Below are 19,136 nucleotides of genomic sequence, written 5' to 3'. Positions count from 1 at the left end.
GTGTGTGTGTGTGTGTGTGTGTGTGTTTGTGTCCGTCTGTGTGTGTCTGAGTCTGTGTGCAAAGTGGCTTTTCTGCACTGCAGATGTAATAACTTGAGGCACCGGGGGAGAGTGGGAGGGAGGGGGCAGTTCAATTACAATGTCCTCCCCTCCCTCCCTCCCTTAGTCTCATTCTCTGCCAAGTAATTCATTTTAGAGGCAATTACCAATAGGACCAGGGCCCAGGCTGCTGGGCTAACTGAAATGGATGAGCTGTCACAGGGAGAGAGGGAGAGAGGGAGAGGAAGAAAGAGAGAGAGAGAGAGAGACACACACACACACACACACACACACAAACAACACAGTTACGGTTGAGAGACATTGTTTAGAGGACACACAAGATAAAAGACTGTGACACAATCCCAGAGATATCTCGGGCGAGCTCCTGTGACTCTAGGGACATTCTTTGGTGATAATCGGTGAGATTAGGCCTGTCGGCGTTAATTATGATCCATGGAGATAATCGCATTGAATATCGAGCAGAATTAGCAGCTCCATCTCTGGAGAGGGGAAATGAGAATGTCACGCTTGCCACGATAGTTGATCTGGAAACTAACCAGACGAAGCTGGGAGTGGGGCAGGCTGGGGGAGGGGGTAGTACTGTTACCATTGGTAACATAGATGGAATCATCACAACAGATGTTTTGCCCATAGCACTTAGCATCAGCCAATGGGACTGGGGATGGATGTATGTTGGGGCGGGACGGGAGGACGTATCACTTTCTACAGCATCCTCCGTAGGGTTAGGGAAGGAATCCACTTTCAATTCCATTTTGTATGTAATGCTGATTTCCTCTCAATGACCCACTCAGGTGTCCAGGTTCTGAGGGGAAGCACCATGCTGTCTGCGGTAAAGGACAATGTCAGATGGCACCACGGCTGCTGATTGCTGAATCCAACTCAAGTGGAGCGGACTGACGTACAGTCCCCCAGCTACTGGCCTGGGCCCAGTAGCAAAAGCTTCAGGAAAAAATAAGAGAAACACAATGTCCGAAAGGATAACGATTTCTCTCCCAGATTCCTGCCCAGCACAGCGATTGCCTAATTTTGCTGTAACAAAGGAGATATAAGACTCTGGCGCACACACACACACACACACACACACACACACACACACACACACACACACACACACACACACACACACACACACACACACACACACACACACACACACACACACACACACACACACACACACACACACCTTGCGTTAGGTAACAGGACGGAGGGTCCAGCCCTCCTTCCTGGTGTTTTGATGGCACATCATTTGTTCTTTAAAAGTGAGTTAATTTTAAGAACAGAGGAGGAAACCGTCCTCTGTACAGAACAGTCATTGACTCCCACGCTTTAAAACAATGTGGGATGATCAAGCACCGGCCGGCGAGGAAATAATTGCATACATTTCAATTGTATATAGAGCCTAGAACCAGACAGAACACTTGGTTTCCTTCAGCTTCTCCTCTCCTCTACAGGAACACGAAGCACAGAGAGTTTCATAGCATTTAAAAGGGATTTATTACGATGTCCTTGGAAGGTAAAGCAGATACACAGAGAGAGGGTGGGCCTGATGTCATGATGGCTATTGTTGGACATCTTCCATCCCTCAAAGCCACCAGTCACCCTGGAGGGCTCCGAGGCTCCGATGTAGATAAACTGCATTGTATGCATCGAAACGACCGTTTCGTTATTATCTGCATTCTCTGTATGGCATACAGGCTCAAGCTTTGTTTGTGAAGGAGAGGGTGACAGAGGGGTATTAGCAGGCTTGTGTTCTGTATCTGGAGACTGTGTTCAGTCGCTGATGTCAAAGTAAATGCTTTACTATTGATTCATGTCTTGTCTCCTTCATCCGCAGCATGTTGTGGAGTATAGTCGATATGCAGGCTACATAGTCAAAAGACCATACAACAGCATACCTGTTTAACAAAGCTTATGGATGATCTCACTCAACAATGGAAACAGATGCGTCCATGCTGACTGTTTGCTTCAATTCACTGATATATAGATAACTGAGTATTGTAGTATTGTCATAGTGTATGTTGGATGTCCCAAGTGCAGTGGAAAACCAGTTAGTATCCTCAGAGTAGGTTCAGGTTCGTAACACGAGAAAATAGTGTCACACAGTGCAAGTCTAAGTCCATAACAATCTGTAATTTGCTTTGAGGTAGATGAGCGTCTCCAAGTGTTTCGGTAGCACACAACCCCTCTCCAGCTGTAGATTTTGCCTGGCAGTGGTGAAAATGCTGGACACTACCGTGCTACTGGCCGGTATGGTGAAGGTCCTCTTGGCCACTTGGGCCAACAGGGGAAAGTCGATGGCCTTCCGTCTCCAGTAGTGCAAGGGGTCCTCGTCGGTGGGCTCCTCGCGCAGGTAGCCCGCCAGCTCCTGCTCCAGGCTCTTGGCCTGCATGGTGGGTCTCTGCTTGATGAAGGAGAACAGCTTGCACGGCCGCGACAGCGAGGAGATGGGCGACGCAGCCGGGGAGGACCCGGGCGGCTGGGAGTGGATCTCCGTGGCGGCGGGGGGGTGGACGGACAGGGAGGGCGGGGCATGCTTGCTCAGCTCCTCCAGGAGGACCTGCCTGTGCCAGTCCGGGTTGCTGCTCCAGGTGAGCTTGAACTGGGGGTCCAGCGTGGTGACGCTGATGTAGAGGGGATCCTCCAGGATGGGGGCGAGGCGCCGCTCCACGGCCTGCGCCAAGCCCGCCAGGAGAGAGGGGCAGTGGGGGGTGGAGGTCTCGGAGAGGTGCTTGCGCAGGCCCAGGACGCAGGGCAGGGCCAGGCTGATGGAGACGTGTCGTTCCGTCGGCCTGTCCCAGTGGATCATGTCCCAGGCCTCGGTGAAGGGCTCCAACGTGTCGATGAGCTCCCTCAGCTGGGCCCTCTCCTCGTCGCACAGCGCCAGCTCCCCGCGCCCGCTCAGCTCCTCCAGGAACTCCACCGAGTCCAGCAGCTGACGGAGGACCTGTAGGCGGTTTGAACACAGTCATGTGTCAACGGAGTATGAAGTTGAGGACCGTGAGTTGAGGACGGTGCGTGGGTGAGAATCACAGTGTTTGGTTGTGGCAGCTACATGGACGGGCTTGAAGGACGATGGCTACTCTTTCATCCCAACCACGTTTTTGACAGAGGTTGGGCGTTGGATGACATTGGACTAAGCCAGAAAATCAACAAATATAAATTTTTCTAATTCAATTTGAATGCTCCTTCCTTATTCCTTGGATTGTAAGAATTGAACATTGACAAACACCGGAGTAAAGGGTGAGACTCTGACACTGTAACCCTAATCCACAGTCCATTACCAACATCAACGAAACAGAACCACACACCTTAAGCTGAGACGCCCAGTCCTTGATATCGGGCAGGAAGCTGCCCGGTTTCCCGGACACGCCCCCTGGCCCGTCCAGCACCTGCCTGAGTTTCTCCGGCGGCACGGCGGAGGTGATGTAGTTGTAGAAGCAGGCGGCCTTGGCCAGGGTGGAGCGCAGCTGGGGGCAGGAGTGCAGCCCCTCCCCCACGCAGCGGTCCAGCGAGTCGGAGAAGCAGTCCACCCGGGACGCCCCCAGGCCCTGCTCCCCCTCCCCGTCCTCCCGCCCCTCGCCGTGCCCGTTCCTGCCGCCCACCTCCTCCGGGTCGTCGTCGCCACCGCCGGGCGCCGCGTCGTCCGCCTCCTGCTCCAGCCCGCCGATGCCGCCGCCGGCGATGTTAAACCCGGGAAGGCAGGAGGTCCTGGCTGGGGGCGTTAGGGCGGGAAAGGGTTCGGCCACCACGCGGAACGCCTTACCGGACACCCCGTGCGCGTGACACACCTCCTCGAATTCAGCCAGCACGTGACCGCCCCCAGACCCCGTCCTGCCGAGGGGAAGGCACGCCAGAAGGGCTGATCGCATCTGCCATTCACAGGTGAGGAAGTGGCAGGTGACCCCCAGGTACCTACAAGGAGATAACCATGGACTCATCAGTGGGGGCCAAACGGAGGCGTGACCATTTGAAAATTAAAATGCAAAAGCCATTTCACTTTCAATGACTCTTACTCTCTCATACTGCTTAATGGTAATAATATTCAAATGTTAATTCCAATGGCTATATGGTAAAAGGTTTACGGTAAAGCCAGATGGGCGGCACCGAAGCTCCCAGGTTTGTTTAAAAGGAAGACTTTGGTATTCTTCATTCTTCTCTGTATCCAGATTATTTGGGGTTTAAGGGAATCCTTTTTTGATTGGACCAGTATTAAGCAAGAACACTGCAGCCATAATCCACGAAAAAAAAGGGATGCGATGTTATGCTTTGGGGCACTTACGCCCATCATGTAGGTCCTCTCCCGGTGCTTGTTCTGACACTGACGGGCTCCGATTATATTTGCACAATGAATTGCCAATTGAAGAAAATGCTTTTTTCCATTTAAATAAAGACACCACAAAAACATTGCAATATGGCATGCAATCAATTGAGCTTTCATATCAATTTGTTATAAATTATGATTACGGAAGGATCCCTACTGATAAATACAGCTTTTGAACATTGTCAAATGGCTTAAATGTGCGTCTCAAAAAGCTAAATTAAGTTATACTATTTATGGTGCATTTTAATTCAAAAAATTGAAATAACATTTGAATATTGCGGAGTTGGTCTTTAAAAATGAAATTCAAATTTGTTACAGTTTCCTATTTTCTAATTTTCAGAGAACGTGTATGAAAGGTATCTGAAAATGACAATGGAAATGGAACATTCTATTGAAATTTCCGTTGTGACTTCAGTCTTTGAAAATGTATGCATTTTCATTAAATGTTTTCCAATGCTAGTCGTAAAAATCTAAAGGCTATTGTGGAGGGCCTAATGTTTAAACTGAGTCTGCCATCTGTTAACCTGTTAAGAATGAGCAGCAGGTCAAATCTGTGTTCGATAGCTATACTACAAAGCATCCAGTGTAGAGTATCTCCTCCCGGTATTACTGAAGTGTCTCTAGATATCTGGTGTGCCCGATGGACTGTAGACGAGAACAGCCCCTCACCCTGACTTCCCACCAGAGAGGCTGCTCCAGAGGTCCAGGCTCAGGCTCAGGGCCAGCGCCGAGGCCAGGGCTTGTCGCGTGGCCAGCTGGGCCTGGTAGGCGTAGGCAGGCAGCAGCTGGTTCTGGAAGTATTGCCGGGGCTCAGGGGTGTAGCGCGGCTCCAGCAGCTGCAGGAGCTCCCTGAAACCCGGGTTCTCCACCGTGTACGCTGGCTGCAGGTCACGCACCATCATCTTAGCGATGGCCTCCGAGATGAGCACCTCATGGGGGGGGGGGGGGGGAAATAAACAAGATAAAAGGGGGCTCCGGTTCCTTACAGTGCTGTATGTGTGCTACATGAAACATAGTGGTTCCTGTGGTGGTAAACACACACCTGGCGTGGATCATGTCTGTCGAACTTGGACACCCCTCCACCTCCCCCTCCAACTGCTCCCTCTAAGGTCCCTACTCCTCCGACTATCTGCGCTCCGCCTCCTCCAGTGCTGGCAGGGTGGCTGTAGCGAGGGGTCCCACCGTTGGCATTGAAGCTGTGCAGCGACCCAGAGGAGTAAGCCTCCCTCTTCATGTCTTTCCTTTTGACAAACTCATCATACATAGCCTGGTGCTTACGCTGGGGGAGAGAGAGAGAGAGAGAGAGAGAGAGAGAGAGAGAGAGAGAGAGAGAGAGAGAGAGAGAGAGAGAGAGAGAGAGAGAGAGACATTGTGTTGGGAACAATGTAAAGATGGAATGTGAAAAAAAACGTCTCAAATAATAAAATATAGATAGATGACACTTCATAGTTCTGCAACTTCTTTATATATCCCATGAAGTGTGGAGAAATGGAGGTATCATTACAATGCATTGCGTGTTTACTTACGCATCGATGCTTAACGACAGGACATGGCCGTGCATATGTCTAATAGAACATTGGGGTTGTCTTTCAAGTTATGGGATGGAGGGATTTAGTATCATTACCTTGAGATGCGTTACGAAGTTGGACGTGACACTTCGCTTCGCCTGAATTCTCGTGCCACAAGCCTTGCAGTTGGACTCGATCTTGCCATTTTCGCCTTCGAAGACTATATTAAAGTAATCCAAAATTGATACCTTTGACACTGACGCCATTGGAGCGTTATCTTAGTGGTCACGGGTAAAAAAAAAAAAGATAACTTGATCGCATGGAGAATCCAGACTCTGCAAATACGAGTCCATAACCCAGAGCGAAAGGCGACCCGTTTTCCTCTCCCATTAATCGCACATCAAAAAAAAATTAACAGCCCGTTGGGTGCACAAAAGAAAATGTAATTCCAAGCAGGAGTTGCGTCGCATTCGTGCCTACTATCGGACGGAATGGCCCTAGCTCCTGCAGACAATGACAAAACATTGATGAAAAACAACGTTGGCTGCATTCCACGTCTCGGATCATCGCGTCTCTCGCACAATCGGACGCATCCGAGACGGAGGCTGAGCGGTGATGGGCTTCATGGAGGCGGACGGAACAGACTATCTGTAATAATTGGACCAGGAAGTAGGCTACACACACAATAAACGGGAGTTTGGCTTCCTATCGTTTCGACAGTTCCCGGCCATGTTCGGCTCTGGTCCATCGCAGCCGAACAGCTGCTTAGGGGAGAGCTGCTCTGGCGCTCCATCTTTTTATTATGGCACTTATTAAATGATAAATATGTTAATAAATATGGAGATCATGGTAATATTCTGCACCTGGTGTCGGCGTTGATTAAAAATATAGGTTGAATATGTTGCTCACCAATAGAATCATGAATGGGATATCATATTAAGTTATTACTTATTGTAAAATACATTGTTACTTTAACTACAAATACATACATTCATAACTAATACATCATCATATATCATGTTAGTAATTTACATAACCTTTAACACAATGTAATACAGCACATTTTATAATAAATAATACATTATATATAATACCCATTATATAATTAGGTATTGGTAAAAAATGTCCGTCTATTTTATTTGTAGCTAGGCGATTTCGACAGGCCAATCATTTTGGCCACGGCCAACCATAGGCCTATTTCTTCTTTGACAGAGTTAACGTTATCATTAAGTCAACACAATATAAAGTGCCCATCTGTACAGAACATTTTATTTCAAAGATTTAAATTAAACATTGTTTCACTTCAGTCAAAAAACAAACATATAAGCATAATATCCCTTTATACAAAAAGCTACCAATCCAATTTGAAAACACAGACATGACATGACTTAATCTTTAAATAACACTAACAAACATTTGTCCCAGTGACATCAAAGGTCTGTATACAACCTAATAAAATTCACCAGAACATTTGGTTCCACCTGTGTGACTCCAGTCGACTTTCCTAATCATCTGTCAATATGTATAAAGATTACTGCTCAGACTTTACTCTCAATGGTTTCATCAGCTCATTTTCAGGGCAAGCTTAAACTCCTCTCTGGTCTTGAGAACTGCAGCCTGTAGAGTAGCGATCTCCGCGGACAGCTCTATAACTAGAACACAAAAGAAAAAACAGCTATGTTGATACCAATACGAGTTTAAATACGTACATGAGCTTGTCAGATAGTTTATTTCCTTCCATGGATATTTATCCCCAATTCAAAAAGTCCCCACAAAATGTATATCATGAAAGAACATGTAGGGCTTAGAATCACACAACGATTTCTGGAGAGAAATGTAAATGTAACAAAACATTGTAAATGAACCATCACCTTAGATGTGCACAAACCCCAAGCCTGGTACTCTAGTTATCTTGCTTCATTTTGTTCATTTGTTTTCACTTATGAATGTAATTGTACAGTGCGATCATCTGCACATTTGACAACAAAACACTTTGACGTTGAACAGGAAACAAAATAGTAAGCGGAACAAGCCTTTTGCTGAGCTGCAACACCCTACCTTGCCTGAACGATGACTGTGCTTGTTTCAGGGTCTGTGGCACCAGAATCCCGAACCATTTCAACGGGTCCGCTTGAGGATTCTGATCACTGTTGTTTCTGTGAGACCCGCTGGGAGGCTTTGTGGATGTGGGCGAAGGATTCTCAGCGGAAGCTCCCACAAGCTCCTCTGGTTCAGCCATGTCCTTACTTGCCTTGATCCTTCTCCTCACACCTGTGGAATACAACGCATCTCAGTTTGAACCATTCCTCCACAAGGGGATGGTCGTGGTGGTGCCCATGGGAAGGACGTCGTGACGTGCATGGCGGACTCACCCTCCTCTTTCGGCCCGATGTCCTCCACAGACGTGGTGTTCTGGACGCGCTCAGTAGGACTTTGAATTGTTATTCTTTCCGTGCAGAACTCAAGTGCATCATTCTCCACCGCCCTGAACCGACAAAATGACAAAGTTAATCTATGATAATTAATACAATTTAAGAAAAAAAACATACTTGGAAATCAGCATCAGGATAATTTTTATTGCAAAGTATATTTCCACATACAAGGACAGAGTCTTATTTAGTAAGGTGCATTATGGAAGCTTTTTTGCCTCTTAATTCAAATTATATTCAGCAATTTAATGTGCATATCGGGGCGCTGCTTCGATGTTACATTGAATTGCAATATGAATTTAATTTTGTTGAGAATTGAAACCAGAATTATTCAAACTAATTCAGGATTTCATGGCTACTATGGCTGCATATTAAATTGGTTAATCCATAATGCATTTTCAAATTGCATGTCCAAGTTGCACGTTGAACTGCCAATAAAAAAAATGCATTTCCATATGAATAAAGAGCCCAAAAAAACCTCCATAGGTGCACATAAGTAAACATATTATTAAAGTATTATAGCAATAAAATTGTTTCATGACGTGAAGACTCACCTGGTTTGCACGAAAATCTGTGGCTCCATCTCACTGGCATACTGAAGAGAGGACACTTGCTTGTTGCCCATGGAGTACCGTGCCTTGGACAATGAAAACCATCCCTGTGGATAATGGGAAACTACTGTTGAATAATAACCTGGACATATATTTGCATGTCAATGAAATCGTGTGTGAATGGAATGGTAATAGTCGGTATGACACTTGTCAGAGCCACATTTAACCGTATCAGTACGTAAAAGGTATGCAAAAAAAGGACCTGTCTTTCAACGATTTGAATCCGATAGGGGTTTATCATGGGCTATTTGTAGCGCAACAGGGAACGATTAAACTAGCAATTCAGCCGGTTTTCACACCCACAGTGTTAACAGACAAACCGGCCTGGGCTTAATACATATTTTATTTAACCTTTATTTAATTCAGGGAAGTCCATTGAGAGCAGGCTCTATTTTCCATTACGCCCTGAATGCAACATACAAATAAAAACAGAAATTCAAATATACAATAGAGTTAAACCGTAGGTCAAACAACCAAAACATTTCAAAACATAGAAATAATACAATTCAATGGGACTATTAAGAAATCTATGATAAACACGAGCAATCCTTATTCAATGCGACTTCAGTAATCCCGTTGAACGTCTCAATTTAGAAGAATCGCTCTAGTTTTAGTGAGTCCTGAAGTCTGTTGCATCTGGGGGAATCATTTTCATGTTTAATTAATAATGTTTAATGATAGATCCAACCTGCTCTATGAGAGAATTGAGAGCTGAACGTTTCTCCTGCAGTGACTCCATCTGGTCCATGTATTGAAGAAGCTGTTCGTCGAGCAGGAGAGATGTCTCCTCTGTCTTTGTGAGCCCCATGATACTTTTATTTACGGTGTGTGTATTTGATTTGATGAACCTTCAGAAATATAACAAAAACCTCACGTTAGGAAATGTACCCACCGAGGATCGCAATGATTTGCTAGTTCCTTTTTTGGTCAGCTGACCTTGCTGTATGTCAGCTGACCAAAAATACGTCATCAACGAGAGACAAAAACTACGTTTGTAAACACAGCGCCGCCCATCTGTAGAATATAGCGCGAAATTTGTGGACGCTGCAAATCGGTTTATTTTAAGACAATAATTAACCTTACGTTTGACGATATTCAATCAGCTTCCGCTGATTATATAACCGCTTTTTGGTCAAAGAGTATGACTCTGAAAGAAAAGTTTTAGTTCCCATACCGGGAGTCGAACCCGGGCCGCCTGGGTGAAAACCAGGAATCCTAACCGCTAGACCATATGGGAGCTGTACCCAATACATGGCAACAACTATATACTAAAAAATCAATAATGGCAATAATATGATAGGTATGACGATCTACTATCTATCTAATAATCTACAGCTCGCCCTACGGACCATGCTTGTTTTACAATCATTCTGTGTGACAGTCACAAGGAGTTAACAGAAAACGACCCTCAAGGTAACACGCATACCATGTCAGACTATTTGATCACAATGTTAAATGAGGTGCAAGCATTTACGACTGTGTCCAACACTTAGCAGCAACACATATAATACTATATATGCTATTTTTTAACATAATTTTTTTTCAATATTGCGCCTCAAACGGACTCAATACTGGTCAAATACTTTTATGGTTCAAATATTGTATTTTATTTAGTATCCATAATGGATGGATTATTTATTTGCCGTGCAACGTGTGTTATGGTTTAGTCACTGGTTAGTGCTCTACAACCTCGGGTCAGGGCAGGTAAAGGTGTCCCTGGCTCGGGTCGGGGCAGGGGAAGTTGTCCCTTGCTTGGGTCAGGGCATGTGTCCCTGGCTCGGGTCAGGGCAGGGGAAGGTGTCCCTGGCCTGGGACTCTATCTTCACAATAGTTCTTCTCTTTCTTCACTAAAGTTAACTGATATATATTTTCATACAGAGGCTACGCGCTATACTTATTATTATTTTAAGTCATTGTTTTTTAAATCACCGTTCCCATAATGTTGCTCCATTCAGACTACCTTCACCAACCGAAAAGGAAGTGGCTGGAGATTGTTTATGTTAATGATTGGTGACTAATGCTTACCCTCGCGAATGATCCGACATGAGGAACCAATCAGAAAGCATCCGGATCACATGTGCCGCTAGGTCCACCGTTCATCGTTTTCTGATTGGATGTTTTCACTCGGATGTAGCGCACTTTCACCGCCCACATTCGTTTATTGTAATTGTGTGCATGCTTCAAATGTAGTAGGTATATGTGTATACTATTGGGTGGGTAAGTTAAATAGCACTGGATATCAGAGGATTGTACGGAGCAATCTTGTATCCTATCGCTGATTCGCCATTCTTCAACACATTATTGGTAATATTTAAACACGCATTGATGACAATATTCAACCCAATGTATGTATTTTTGCAACGTGCTAATACATGACATCCTTTCTTTTAGCAGGTGATGGAGTCCACTTCAAAGCACCACGTCGCCCACCCCTTTTGGCCGCGGGACTTGTCCATCCCCAACTATGTGCCAAACGACCGGTCAATGTCGGAGATCCTGACCTTCCTATTTTCCGTCTCCGGCGTCTTCCTCCTGGCCACCTGGGGGATCACTGGTCGTGAGAACGCCTCCGGCAGACTGGGAGTTTGGAGGCGCCTGGCGGTGTGTTGGTTCGCGGTGTGCGGCTTCATACACGGGGTCATAGAGGGATGGTTCTCCCTGTATTACGAAGTGATCCCAGCCGACCAGAGCTTCCTATCACAGCTCTGTGAGTAGACAAGTCAAGTATAGATAATTGCTCTGGTGCTAAAAGTTTTGAAGGTGGCTGTGTGGCTGTGTGGCTGTGTTTTACTCTTTTGATATAATCCACAGGGAAAGAATACTCCAAGGGTGACAGCCGATATGCTATGTAAGCTATTATCACACACACACACACACACACACACACACACACACACACACACACACACACACACACACACACACACACACACACACACACACACACACACACAATTCATAATGAAGCCTAAAAAAAGCCACAATACAGTACACAATGTCGTTATTAATTATCTTTATTTCCTGTGTAGAGCTGATAACTTCACCGTGTGTATGGAGACCATAACAGCCTGGCTGTGGGGACCCTTCAGCTTCTGGGCAGTGTACGCTTTCCTGACCAACAAGCCCTACAGATTTGTCCTGCAACTGATAATTTCATTAGGTAAGAGTATCAAATATGGATCTTTGTGAAACTGTATTATAGGGCTACTAATCATATATAATCACAAAGTATCTCAGAACCTGCCGCTAAGCGATGAGGCAGATGAGGACATCACAAATGAAAATAAATGTAAAGTAATGTTCAACGTATTATTGATCATTGCAGGCCAGCTGTATGGAGCCGTGCTGTACTTCTACACTGAGCACCGGGATGGATATGCTCACAGTGAGATGGGACACCCCATCTACTTCTGGTTCTACTTTGTGTTCTTGAACGCGCTGTGGGTCATCATCCCCCTGGTACTCATTGTGGACGCTTGGGGACAGCTTTCAGGGGCCCAGGCTCTCACAGACAACGCTCGGAGCCACAAGTCTAAGAGGACCTAAACTCTCTGATCTGCTAGGGACTTCTATTGAGTGTGGGGTGTGTGCGGATAAGTGGACATTGACGCAGGGAATATTTAAACGAAGCGATTGACAAGATGGAATTGTATGTGTGAATGGACGATACAATGCACACGTAATTGTTTCTATGTTTTAAGTGCAATTTGTTCTATGGAGTCTGTTTTAAAATAACAATATACATGTGTTTCAATTAAACATTGTAATTTGTATTTTGCCGAGTGTCATCTTTTGAGAGCATAGGCCTTCTTGCTTCAGGGTGTAATGATTATCCCAAGCAATAATATGCTGGAATCACACTGCACCTAATATGTTTCATGCATGTCAAACAATCAACCTTTTATGACACGTTTATTCAATTTCTCGATTCTGATCAAGATATATTATATATCAATTCAATCGTATTTCACATTATATAATATACGGATGTTTATCTTTTGACCCGTTGCAAATATGAACAATAAATGTGAGTTTTCCTGGAACTATGAACTCTGAACAAAACAATGAGTGAACCATGTGACAAATCTGTAGATATGCATAATTATTATGCATACTGAGGGCTGGACTGCGACAAAAAAGGGCTCTTGGCTTGTTTTTTTTGTGCAATATATGCAAAGATGTACGACAATGTATTAATCTCACTTACTTTATAGCACTTCTTATAGTTATGCACTCTTCTCCCTGGTTCTGGATCGTCTGCAAGCAAAGCAGCGAGCTCTGGAATCAATTGACACACAAGGCTGTGTCACTCATTTCAGATTCAAAGTGGATCACAGATACAATGTGTAACATACATGCTATCCAAGGGAAGATCCCCTTATATCTTCAGGGCCAGCATTCAGTACATTCAGTGATGAAGAGTTGACGCATACGCACGAACGGTGTTGATGTTTGTCTGAACAAGGACCTTGATACATGATGATAAAAAATTGCAGATCCAAACATCTTATCTGGCTTCTTACATTGAGAAAAAACAACAGCCTGCAATTATTTAACCTTTCAGATACCATCCTATTCACACAAATGTCAATTGTGTAACAAAGTTGTTTTGGCCGATATACCTGTTTTATGGGCCGGTCAGACAAATGTGTACTACTATACTAAACTATAGACTGTTCTGTCCGAGACCAGTCCAGCCCTGGACCAATAGCTGAAGTACTGAAGTGTGATCTTTAGCCTATATCCAAGTCTTTGTCTTGTTACTGCTTGTGTGAGCAGCCTGCAGGTATTTTGCAAGAGTAGATGTTCAGATTGCATGTAGAACAATCTGACTTAGCTAGATGTATTTATTCTTCAAGTAGACCTTGTGCATCACGCAGCCGAAATAGCTCAGTTGGGAGAGCGTTAGACTGAAGATCTAAATGTCCCTGGTTCGATCCCGGGTTTCGGCAGATGCATTTTGCTACATCACCTCTTAAATTATACACGAATAGATTCTTACTTTCGTTACATTAAATTAAACCATATTGTAATAAGAAGATTAGTTGATCTACATAACACGCATACATAGGCTATTAATCAATATGTGACCGCTATGCATGTAGTCACAAGATAAATGTCTCCTGAACATGTTCGTCATCTTACAACTGAATAAACAAAGGAAAAACACACTACCGTCAAAAACGCAAATCGACTCGTAATTAGAAAAGTGACAAAGTACGGGCCCATACAAATAAATAAAAATATCCTGCCGAATGGCTCTTCTTCGTATGATAAAACGACGGTCGTTCACCACCAGAGGGCGCATGCCTCATTATTGGGAGGCATGTGGTTGATCGGGTTGCTAATTACCGGAAGGTTGCTTGTTCGAACCCCTGCTCCAGCCCAGAGTGTTGAGGTGTTCCTGAGCGAGACACCACACCCTGGCTGTCGCTTTGCATGGTTGACACCGCCGTCGGTGTGTGAATGGGTGAATGTTAGGCAATATAATAAGGGAGGCCACTGGTTAGAAAAGCGCGGCATAAATGCCATTTACCATTATGGAGGTACGCAATTGAGATACACCGTGACCTGCATGGAAAAAAGCCAGAATATTTATCAGCGAAGATAAATTGGCTCTTCAGAGACCTATAATTAACTAAGTAATAAGGAAGTACTACCACTTCATGTTAGAATATACATCCAACATTATGGTTATTAACAAAGGCCTTACAAATAAATAAGAAACTGCACACAACTACCACAGTAAGCACATGAGATGAGATGCCTTATAAGACAGTTTAATAAACAATATGCAGGTCTTAGCACAAAAGGGTAAGCAACAAATATAACATTTTATTTTCCATTGCAATCAGTTACAATTGAGTCCGACCACATGTAGCATAGTAGAAAACATTAACATTACAATTTTATTTGACTATATACAGATAAATTAAAGATTTGTCGCAAATGAAGGACTACAAGTGGGTAGTGATCTACATTCTAGTGTGCGTACAATTCTCTTTCTTTAAGTCACATTCTGTGCATTGACTACAGAAGATCCATGTTAAGACTTTGAGGGAACCCGACAAAAGCAGTATGCAGCTTTTTTCGGTAACACGGAAAAAAAAAAAAACTTTAGATTCTATGTAGGCTTATCAAATGTCTCTTTCCCGATCTTCAGCTAAACATCTTGCTCAGTCTCTGTGCCAACTGTGTGTTAGTCTCCTTCTCCCTGCTCGCCAACTCTTTCAGAGCTTTGAGGGCCGCGGGAGACTCTGGCTGTAGCTCCAGCAGTCTCCTGAAGGCCTGTCTGGCTTCCCCCAACTCATTCACCTGTTGGCAGGCCTGGCCCAGTCGGTACCAGGCCTTAGGACCGCCGGGCTCCAGCTTGGTGGCCTTGGCGGCGTTGGCCCTGGCCTTCTCCGGTTGGCCCAGCTTGAGCTGGCACAAGGACAGGTTGGAGTGGAGCTCTGCCTTGAGGGTCATATATTCACTGGCCGATAGCAAGAGTGGAGGGTCAACATCGGGCGGCGTCTGTGGACACTCGCAGTCCTCAGCGTCCACCTTCTTTCTCCCGAGAGCGTAAAGGGTGATGAGCAGCTTCAGGGCGCGGCTGTAGCTGTCCGCCGCCCCCCAAAGGTCCTCGCCGCTCCTGAACCGGGCTCCGCCTCTCTCCTTGTGGAACCGCACCCAGTCCAGCTTCTCGCCGGTGGACATCTCCCAGGTGTCCTTCCCCGGCGTGAAAGAGTGCAGTTCAACAGAGACGGTGGACATCTCTTGATCCTCTGCGGGGGGTTGGATGGAGGAGGCTCCCGGGACACCTCCCACCGGCGACAGTAGTATCTGAGGGACACACGTGTTTTATCTTGTTGATTGATATGATGGCACAAAATGAAATAAAACCGTATAACACAGCTTATGTTCTGTGTAGGGTTATACAGACCATATATATATATACCCTAACCCTACAATTATTAACAACCTAAGGGCTGCTTGAAATGTAAACGTTGCCATGTGAAAAAGAAAAAACATAAAGATGTAAGTGGAGTTTAAAGAGTATGGTGTGCTTGCGTGAGGGGGTTAGTTGTGAGTTGAGTTTCAAGTTTATTGGGTGTGTGTGTTAGGGTTAGTTGGTAGTTGAGTTAGGAGTGTGTGTTGCCTGCTTGATGGTTAGTGGTTGCCTACCTCACATGTCTCCTGAGCTCTCATCCTCTCGATGCATGCCTCTGTGACATCGCATTGCCCCTCCCCTAGTCTCAGTGTGGTCCAATCACCGAGCGGGACCTGCAGCGCTGAGCTGTTGGAGCGCGGGTAGGGGATGGGTTCCTCCTGGGACGGCTCAGCAGGAACGTCCGACTCAGAGGAAAGCCCCTCAGGGTCTTCTTTAAGGCTCACTCGAACCCTACACAACGAACCCATCTTCGGGAAGTCATCAGAGGACCCTGCTACAGAAAGAGAGGCTGGACCAGGTCAGCAAGACATTTAACATCAACAGAGAAAACAGGCTAGATAGAGATATAGCAACATTGCCACACAGGCATAAGTAGATACTTCATAGCCAAAATATCATAATCACAACATTTGATTAAAAAATCCTTATTGCAGTGTAGTTATTCCTCCTTATGGTGGAGGACTAATATGGACTACATTTCTTCAGTGACAGAGAGAGAATTGAGAGAACATACAGGCATTGTTGACACTGTAAGTGTGTTGATCCTGTCTTGTTTTGCGCATCAAGGTTTGTTGAACACCCCAGAGGCCACTTGGACACACTGATACAAACGAAGTGACGTCACGACCCTGGTTGCCGCTGCAGACATCCTGTATGTCAGCTGGGGTGTTTGGGTCCATCACTGTAACACAGAGAGAGATTTATGCGGAAGAAGTTAACACAGGTTTTTGGTAATTAACTGATAAGACGTGTGGGTGTAGGACACTTGTCTATGAGAAAGTATACATTCATCAGTAGGCTTAGAAGATCTCAACGTGGGAAAACATGAAAGTTAATAAATAAAAACAGGCATCCTAAATAATTACGAATGATAAGCAAGAAAAGCTGGGTATGTTGTTTTAGATCCCAGCGATAACCATTTGTTGAGATATCTGCCCCAATAACTGCGTTTTCACCTATTACTCTTGTGATACCATGAGTTAGACTCGTTAAGTTACAGCAAAAAAACGAAGGCAATATTTATAAAAGAGAGCAACTTGTCTGTACAATTATAGCTCACCTTAAAATTATAATGTTTCCAAAATCAAGCCTGAATTTATCTGCAACAAGGCACACCGCAGTTCGGGAACATAAACAAAGGCCATGTGATCTTTTCAGGTTCCGGCGTACATCGGAAGTGACGTAGTGGGGAATTTTGAGTCTTTACAAGATGAGCAGCAGGGGGCGACAAAGTGTAGCGTTGTCTTTCCAATTTTCTTTCACAACACTCGGTAAGCATAAAGAATGCAATGAGCTTGAGCCGAAAATGACTTGTCTCTCGAGTTAGTTTGATCTTTTACTTGAAAAACATGAAATCGAAATACGGGTAAAAAACCTGTGTTGCTACTAGGTTTCTAAATCTGTTTTGCAGCACATGATTTCAATATTCTGACGTCATGTCTCTACGGAAGCCTTATGGGTCCACTCTAATATGCAATCACAATAATAATTATATTTGATTTAAAAATAATCAAAATATGCAACCTAGACTACGACTTACTCTGGCTCTTACATCAGGTGGAGGAATAACGTTGGTTACGTTCATCCTGTAGCAAAAAAAACGAACGCACAATCCATTTCATTTTATGACAATATTCTAATATTCGATGTTGATGTATTTATTACTTGATATATCATTGTAATTTTTGTCCGGGTTATGCAGCTAATTTAACATTCAAATCTAATTTCATTTTGAAATTTGCTCATAATAGAGAACCTTAGGTAAGTTTCCGTTCAGCATACATCCATGCAAATATAATAAAAGAAAATTTGGAAGGATAATCATAATTATTATCAATTATTTGTCTCCTCTTCTCCTCTCTTGTCTCCGCGTTCTCTCTCTTACAAAATTGTAGCTAACTGAAATGTCATTCCTTCTTATTTTTCCTGTGTTCAAATGAGCTGTAAAATGCCTCAACCTCACTCTTGGACACACAGCGCTCCCACTGGCTTCTTGAGAAACCACTAAATCGGTGTAATCAGAACAATGCTTCCCCAGGACTCTTGGACAAGAACTGGGTTCAGAGGAACACTTCAAACCCATTGACCAATAGGCCGACCACTTCTGGGAGTGTCCATATCAGTAGTGATAGCTGCAATATACTCTCTCAGGTCCTGTTGCTCTATCATTCAGGCTGTGGATGATGTAATTTAGTCAATAAGCAGCATTAAGATGAATATATGTCAATGTCATTTATGACTAGGGGGACTCCTGCCCACAGCTAGGCTGCAGACATTGGGGTTCTATAACAGAACCACTAGGACTCAAGCGCCCTATGACCACTAGACATCCCCTATTCAAAACCAAATCAAACACTGAAACAAAAACCTAAAACAGCAAAAGTGTTTTAAGTATATATATATATATATATATATATATATATATATATATATATATGTATGTGTATATTATACACAGTATATATCTTGGCTGCAGCCAGTCCACGTAGAACTATCCCATCTGCAGCTGGTTTCAGGCTGAGCTGGTACCTCTCTCTCGCTCCATCCTATGTGTGTGTGTGTGTGTGTGTGTTTTGGTGTTTGTGTTATTCACTGCTGATTGAGTGTCAACTGTACAGGGGTCAGGATGACCCATAAGTCCACCATACAGAACACAATAACAAGGTTATTCTTAAAACTGCACTTAACAGGGAACAAAGTGGAGTGTAGATAGGTTGTAATAAAATGCATTGGCAAAAAAATCCTTAAAATATCTTAAACAGTTTTGAATACAGCTTGAGTGAATATATCTATTCCGATTTTGTGAGTTAACTTTAAAGGAAGCAGCTGCATAAGATCCATTAATATAACACTGTAACAAGATCTGTAAAGTCACAAAAGTGACCGGTCAATACTCACTGTTGTCCTTTAAACAACAAATGTCTTTGACCTCCACACACACACACACACACACACAGACATACAAACACACACACACACACACACACACACACACACACACACACACACACACACACACACACACACACACACACACACACACACACACAC

At 44.4% G+C, this 19,136-nt stretch overlaps 4 protein-coding genes and 2 non-coding genes across 10 annotated transcripts; 2 read left to right on the top strand and 4 right to left on the bottom strand.

Annotated features, from left to right (window-relative positions):
- Positions 1–1,520: 1,520 nt before the first annotated feature.
- si:dkey-109j17.5 (zinc finger BED domain-containing protein 4) lies at positions 1,521–6,921 on the bottom strand. The gene is made up of 5 exons (XM_056605120.1): positions 6,009–6,921; positions 5,427–5,663; positions 5,054–5,313; positions 3,372–3,975; positions 1,521–3,007 (listed from the first exon to the last, which is right to left on the bottom strand). The coding sequence occupies exons 1-5, from the start codon at positions 6,156–6,158 to the stop codon at positions 2,174–2,176; spliced, it is 2,085 nt and encodes a 694-aa protein (XP_056461095.1). The 5' UTR covers positions 6,159–6,921; the 3' UTR covers positions 1,521–2,173.
- Positions 6,922–7,136: 215 nt separating this feature from the next.
- ccdc115 (coiled-coil domain containing 115) lies at positions 7,137–9,887 on the bottom strand. The gene is made up of 5 exons (XM_056587538.1): positions 9,621–9,887; positions 8,876–8,979; positions 8,265–8,377; positions 7,951–8,163; positions 7,137–7,544 (listed from the first exon to the last, which is right to left on the bottom strand). The coding sequence occupies exons 1-5, from the start codon at positions 9,738–9,740 to the stop codon at positions 7,456–7,458; spliced, it is 639 nt and encodes a 212-aa protein (XP_056443513.1). The 5' UTR covers positions 9,741–9,887; the 3' UTR covers positions 7,137–7,455.
- A 210-nt stretch (positions 9,888–10,097) lies between these two features.
- On the bottom strand, positions 10,098–10,169 carry trnae-uuc (transfer RNA glutamic acid (anticodon UUC)). Its single transcript has one exon. It is a non-coding gene; the product is annotated as a tRNA-Glu (tRNA).
- Positions 10,114–13,168, top strand: ebp (EBP cholestenol delta-isomerase). Of its 3 annotated transcripts, none has more exons than XM_056587531.1 (5): positions 10,114–10,345; positions 11,324–11,639; positions 11,744–11,780; positions 11,962–12,092; positions 12,258–13,168. In XM_056587531.1, the coding sequence occupies exons 2-5, from the start codon at positions 11,330–11,332 to the stop codon at positions 12,476–12,478; spliced, it is 699 nt and encodes a 232-aa protein (XP_056443506.1). In that variant the 5' UTR covers positions 10,114–10,345; positions 11,324–11,329; the 3' UTR covers positions 12,479–13,168. The 3 variants fall into 3 exon arrangements, with proteins under 3 accessions (XP_056443506.1, XP_056443499.1, XP_056443489.1); XM_056587524.1 differs by lacking the exon at positions 10,114–10,345 and adding an exon at positions 11,075–11,236 and having other exon boundaries at positions 11,327–11,639; positions 12,258–13,166; XM_056587514.1 differs by lacking the exon at positions 10,114–10,345 and adding an exon at positions 11,076–11,236 and having other exon boundaries at positions 12,258–13,163.
- A 643-nt stretch (positions 13,169–13,811) lies between these two features.
- On the top strand, positions 13,812–13,884 carry trnaf-gaa (transfer RNA phenylalanine (anticodon GAA)). The gene has a single exon. It is a non-coding gene; the product is annotated as a tRNA-Phe (tRNA).
- Positions 13,885–14,657: 773 nt separating this feature from the next.
- fkbpl (FKBP prolyl isomerase like) lies at positions 14,658–17,296 on the bottom strand. 3 transcript variants are annotated; one of them, XM_056600901.1, is made up of 4 exons: positions 17,146–17,296; positions 16,600–16,767; positions 16,100–16,374; positions 14,658–15,757 (listed from the first exon to the last, which is right to left on the bottom strand). In XM_056600901.1, the coding sequence occupies exons 2-4, from the start codon at positions 16,763–16,765 to the stop codon at positions 15,092–15,094; spliced, it is 1,107 nt and encodes a 368-aa protein (XP_056456876.1). In that variant the 5' UTR covers positions 16,766–16,767; positions 17,146–17,296; the 3' UTR covers positions 14,658–15,091. The 3 variants fall into 3 exon arrangements, with proteins under 3 accessions (XP_056456876.1, XP_056456890.1, XP_056456882.1); XM_056600915.1 differs by having other exon boundaries at positions 14,659–15,757; positions 16,100–16,356; positions 17,146–17,295; XM_056600907.1 differs by having other exon boundaries at positions 14,661–15,757; positions 16,100–16,359; positions 17,146–17,294.
- Between the last annotated feature and the right edge of the window lie 1,840 nt (positions 17,297–19,136).

Source organism: Gadus chalcogrammus, chromosome 1, assembly GCF_026213295.1.
Source record: "Gadus chalcogrammus isolate NIFS_2021 chromosome 1, NIFS_Gcha_1.0, whole genome shotgun sequence".
Classification (NCBI taxonomy): Eukaryota; Metazoa; Chordata; class Actinopteri; order Gadiformes; family Gadidae; genus Gadus; species Gadus chalcogrammus.
Note: the sequence above shows the minus strand (reverse complement) of the source record. Positions and strands in the feature narration are given on the sequence as shown.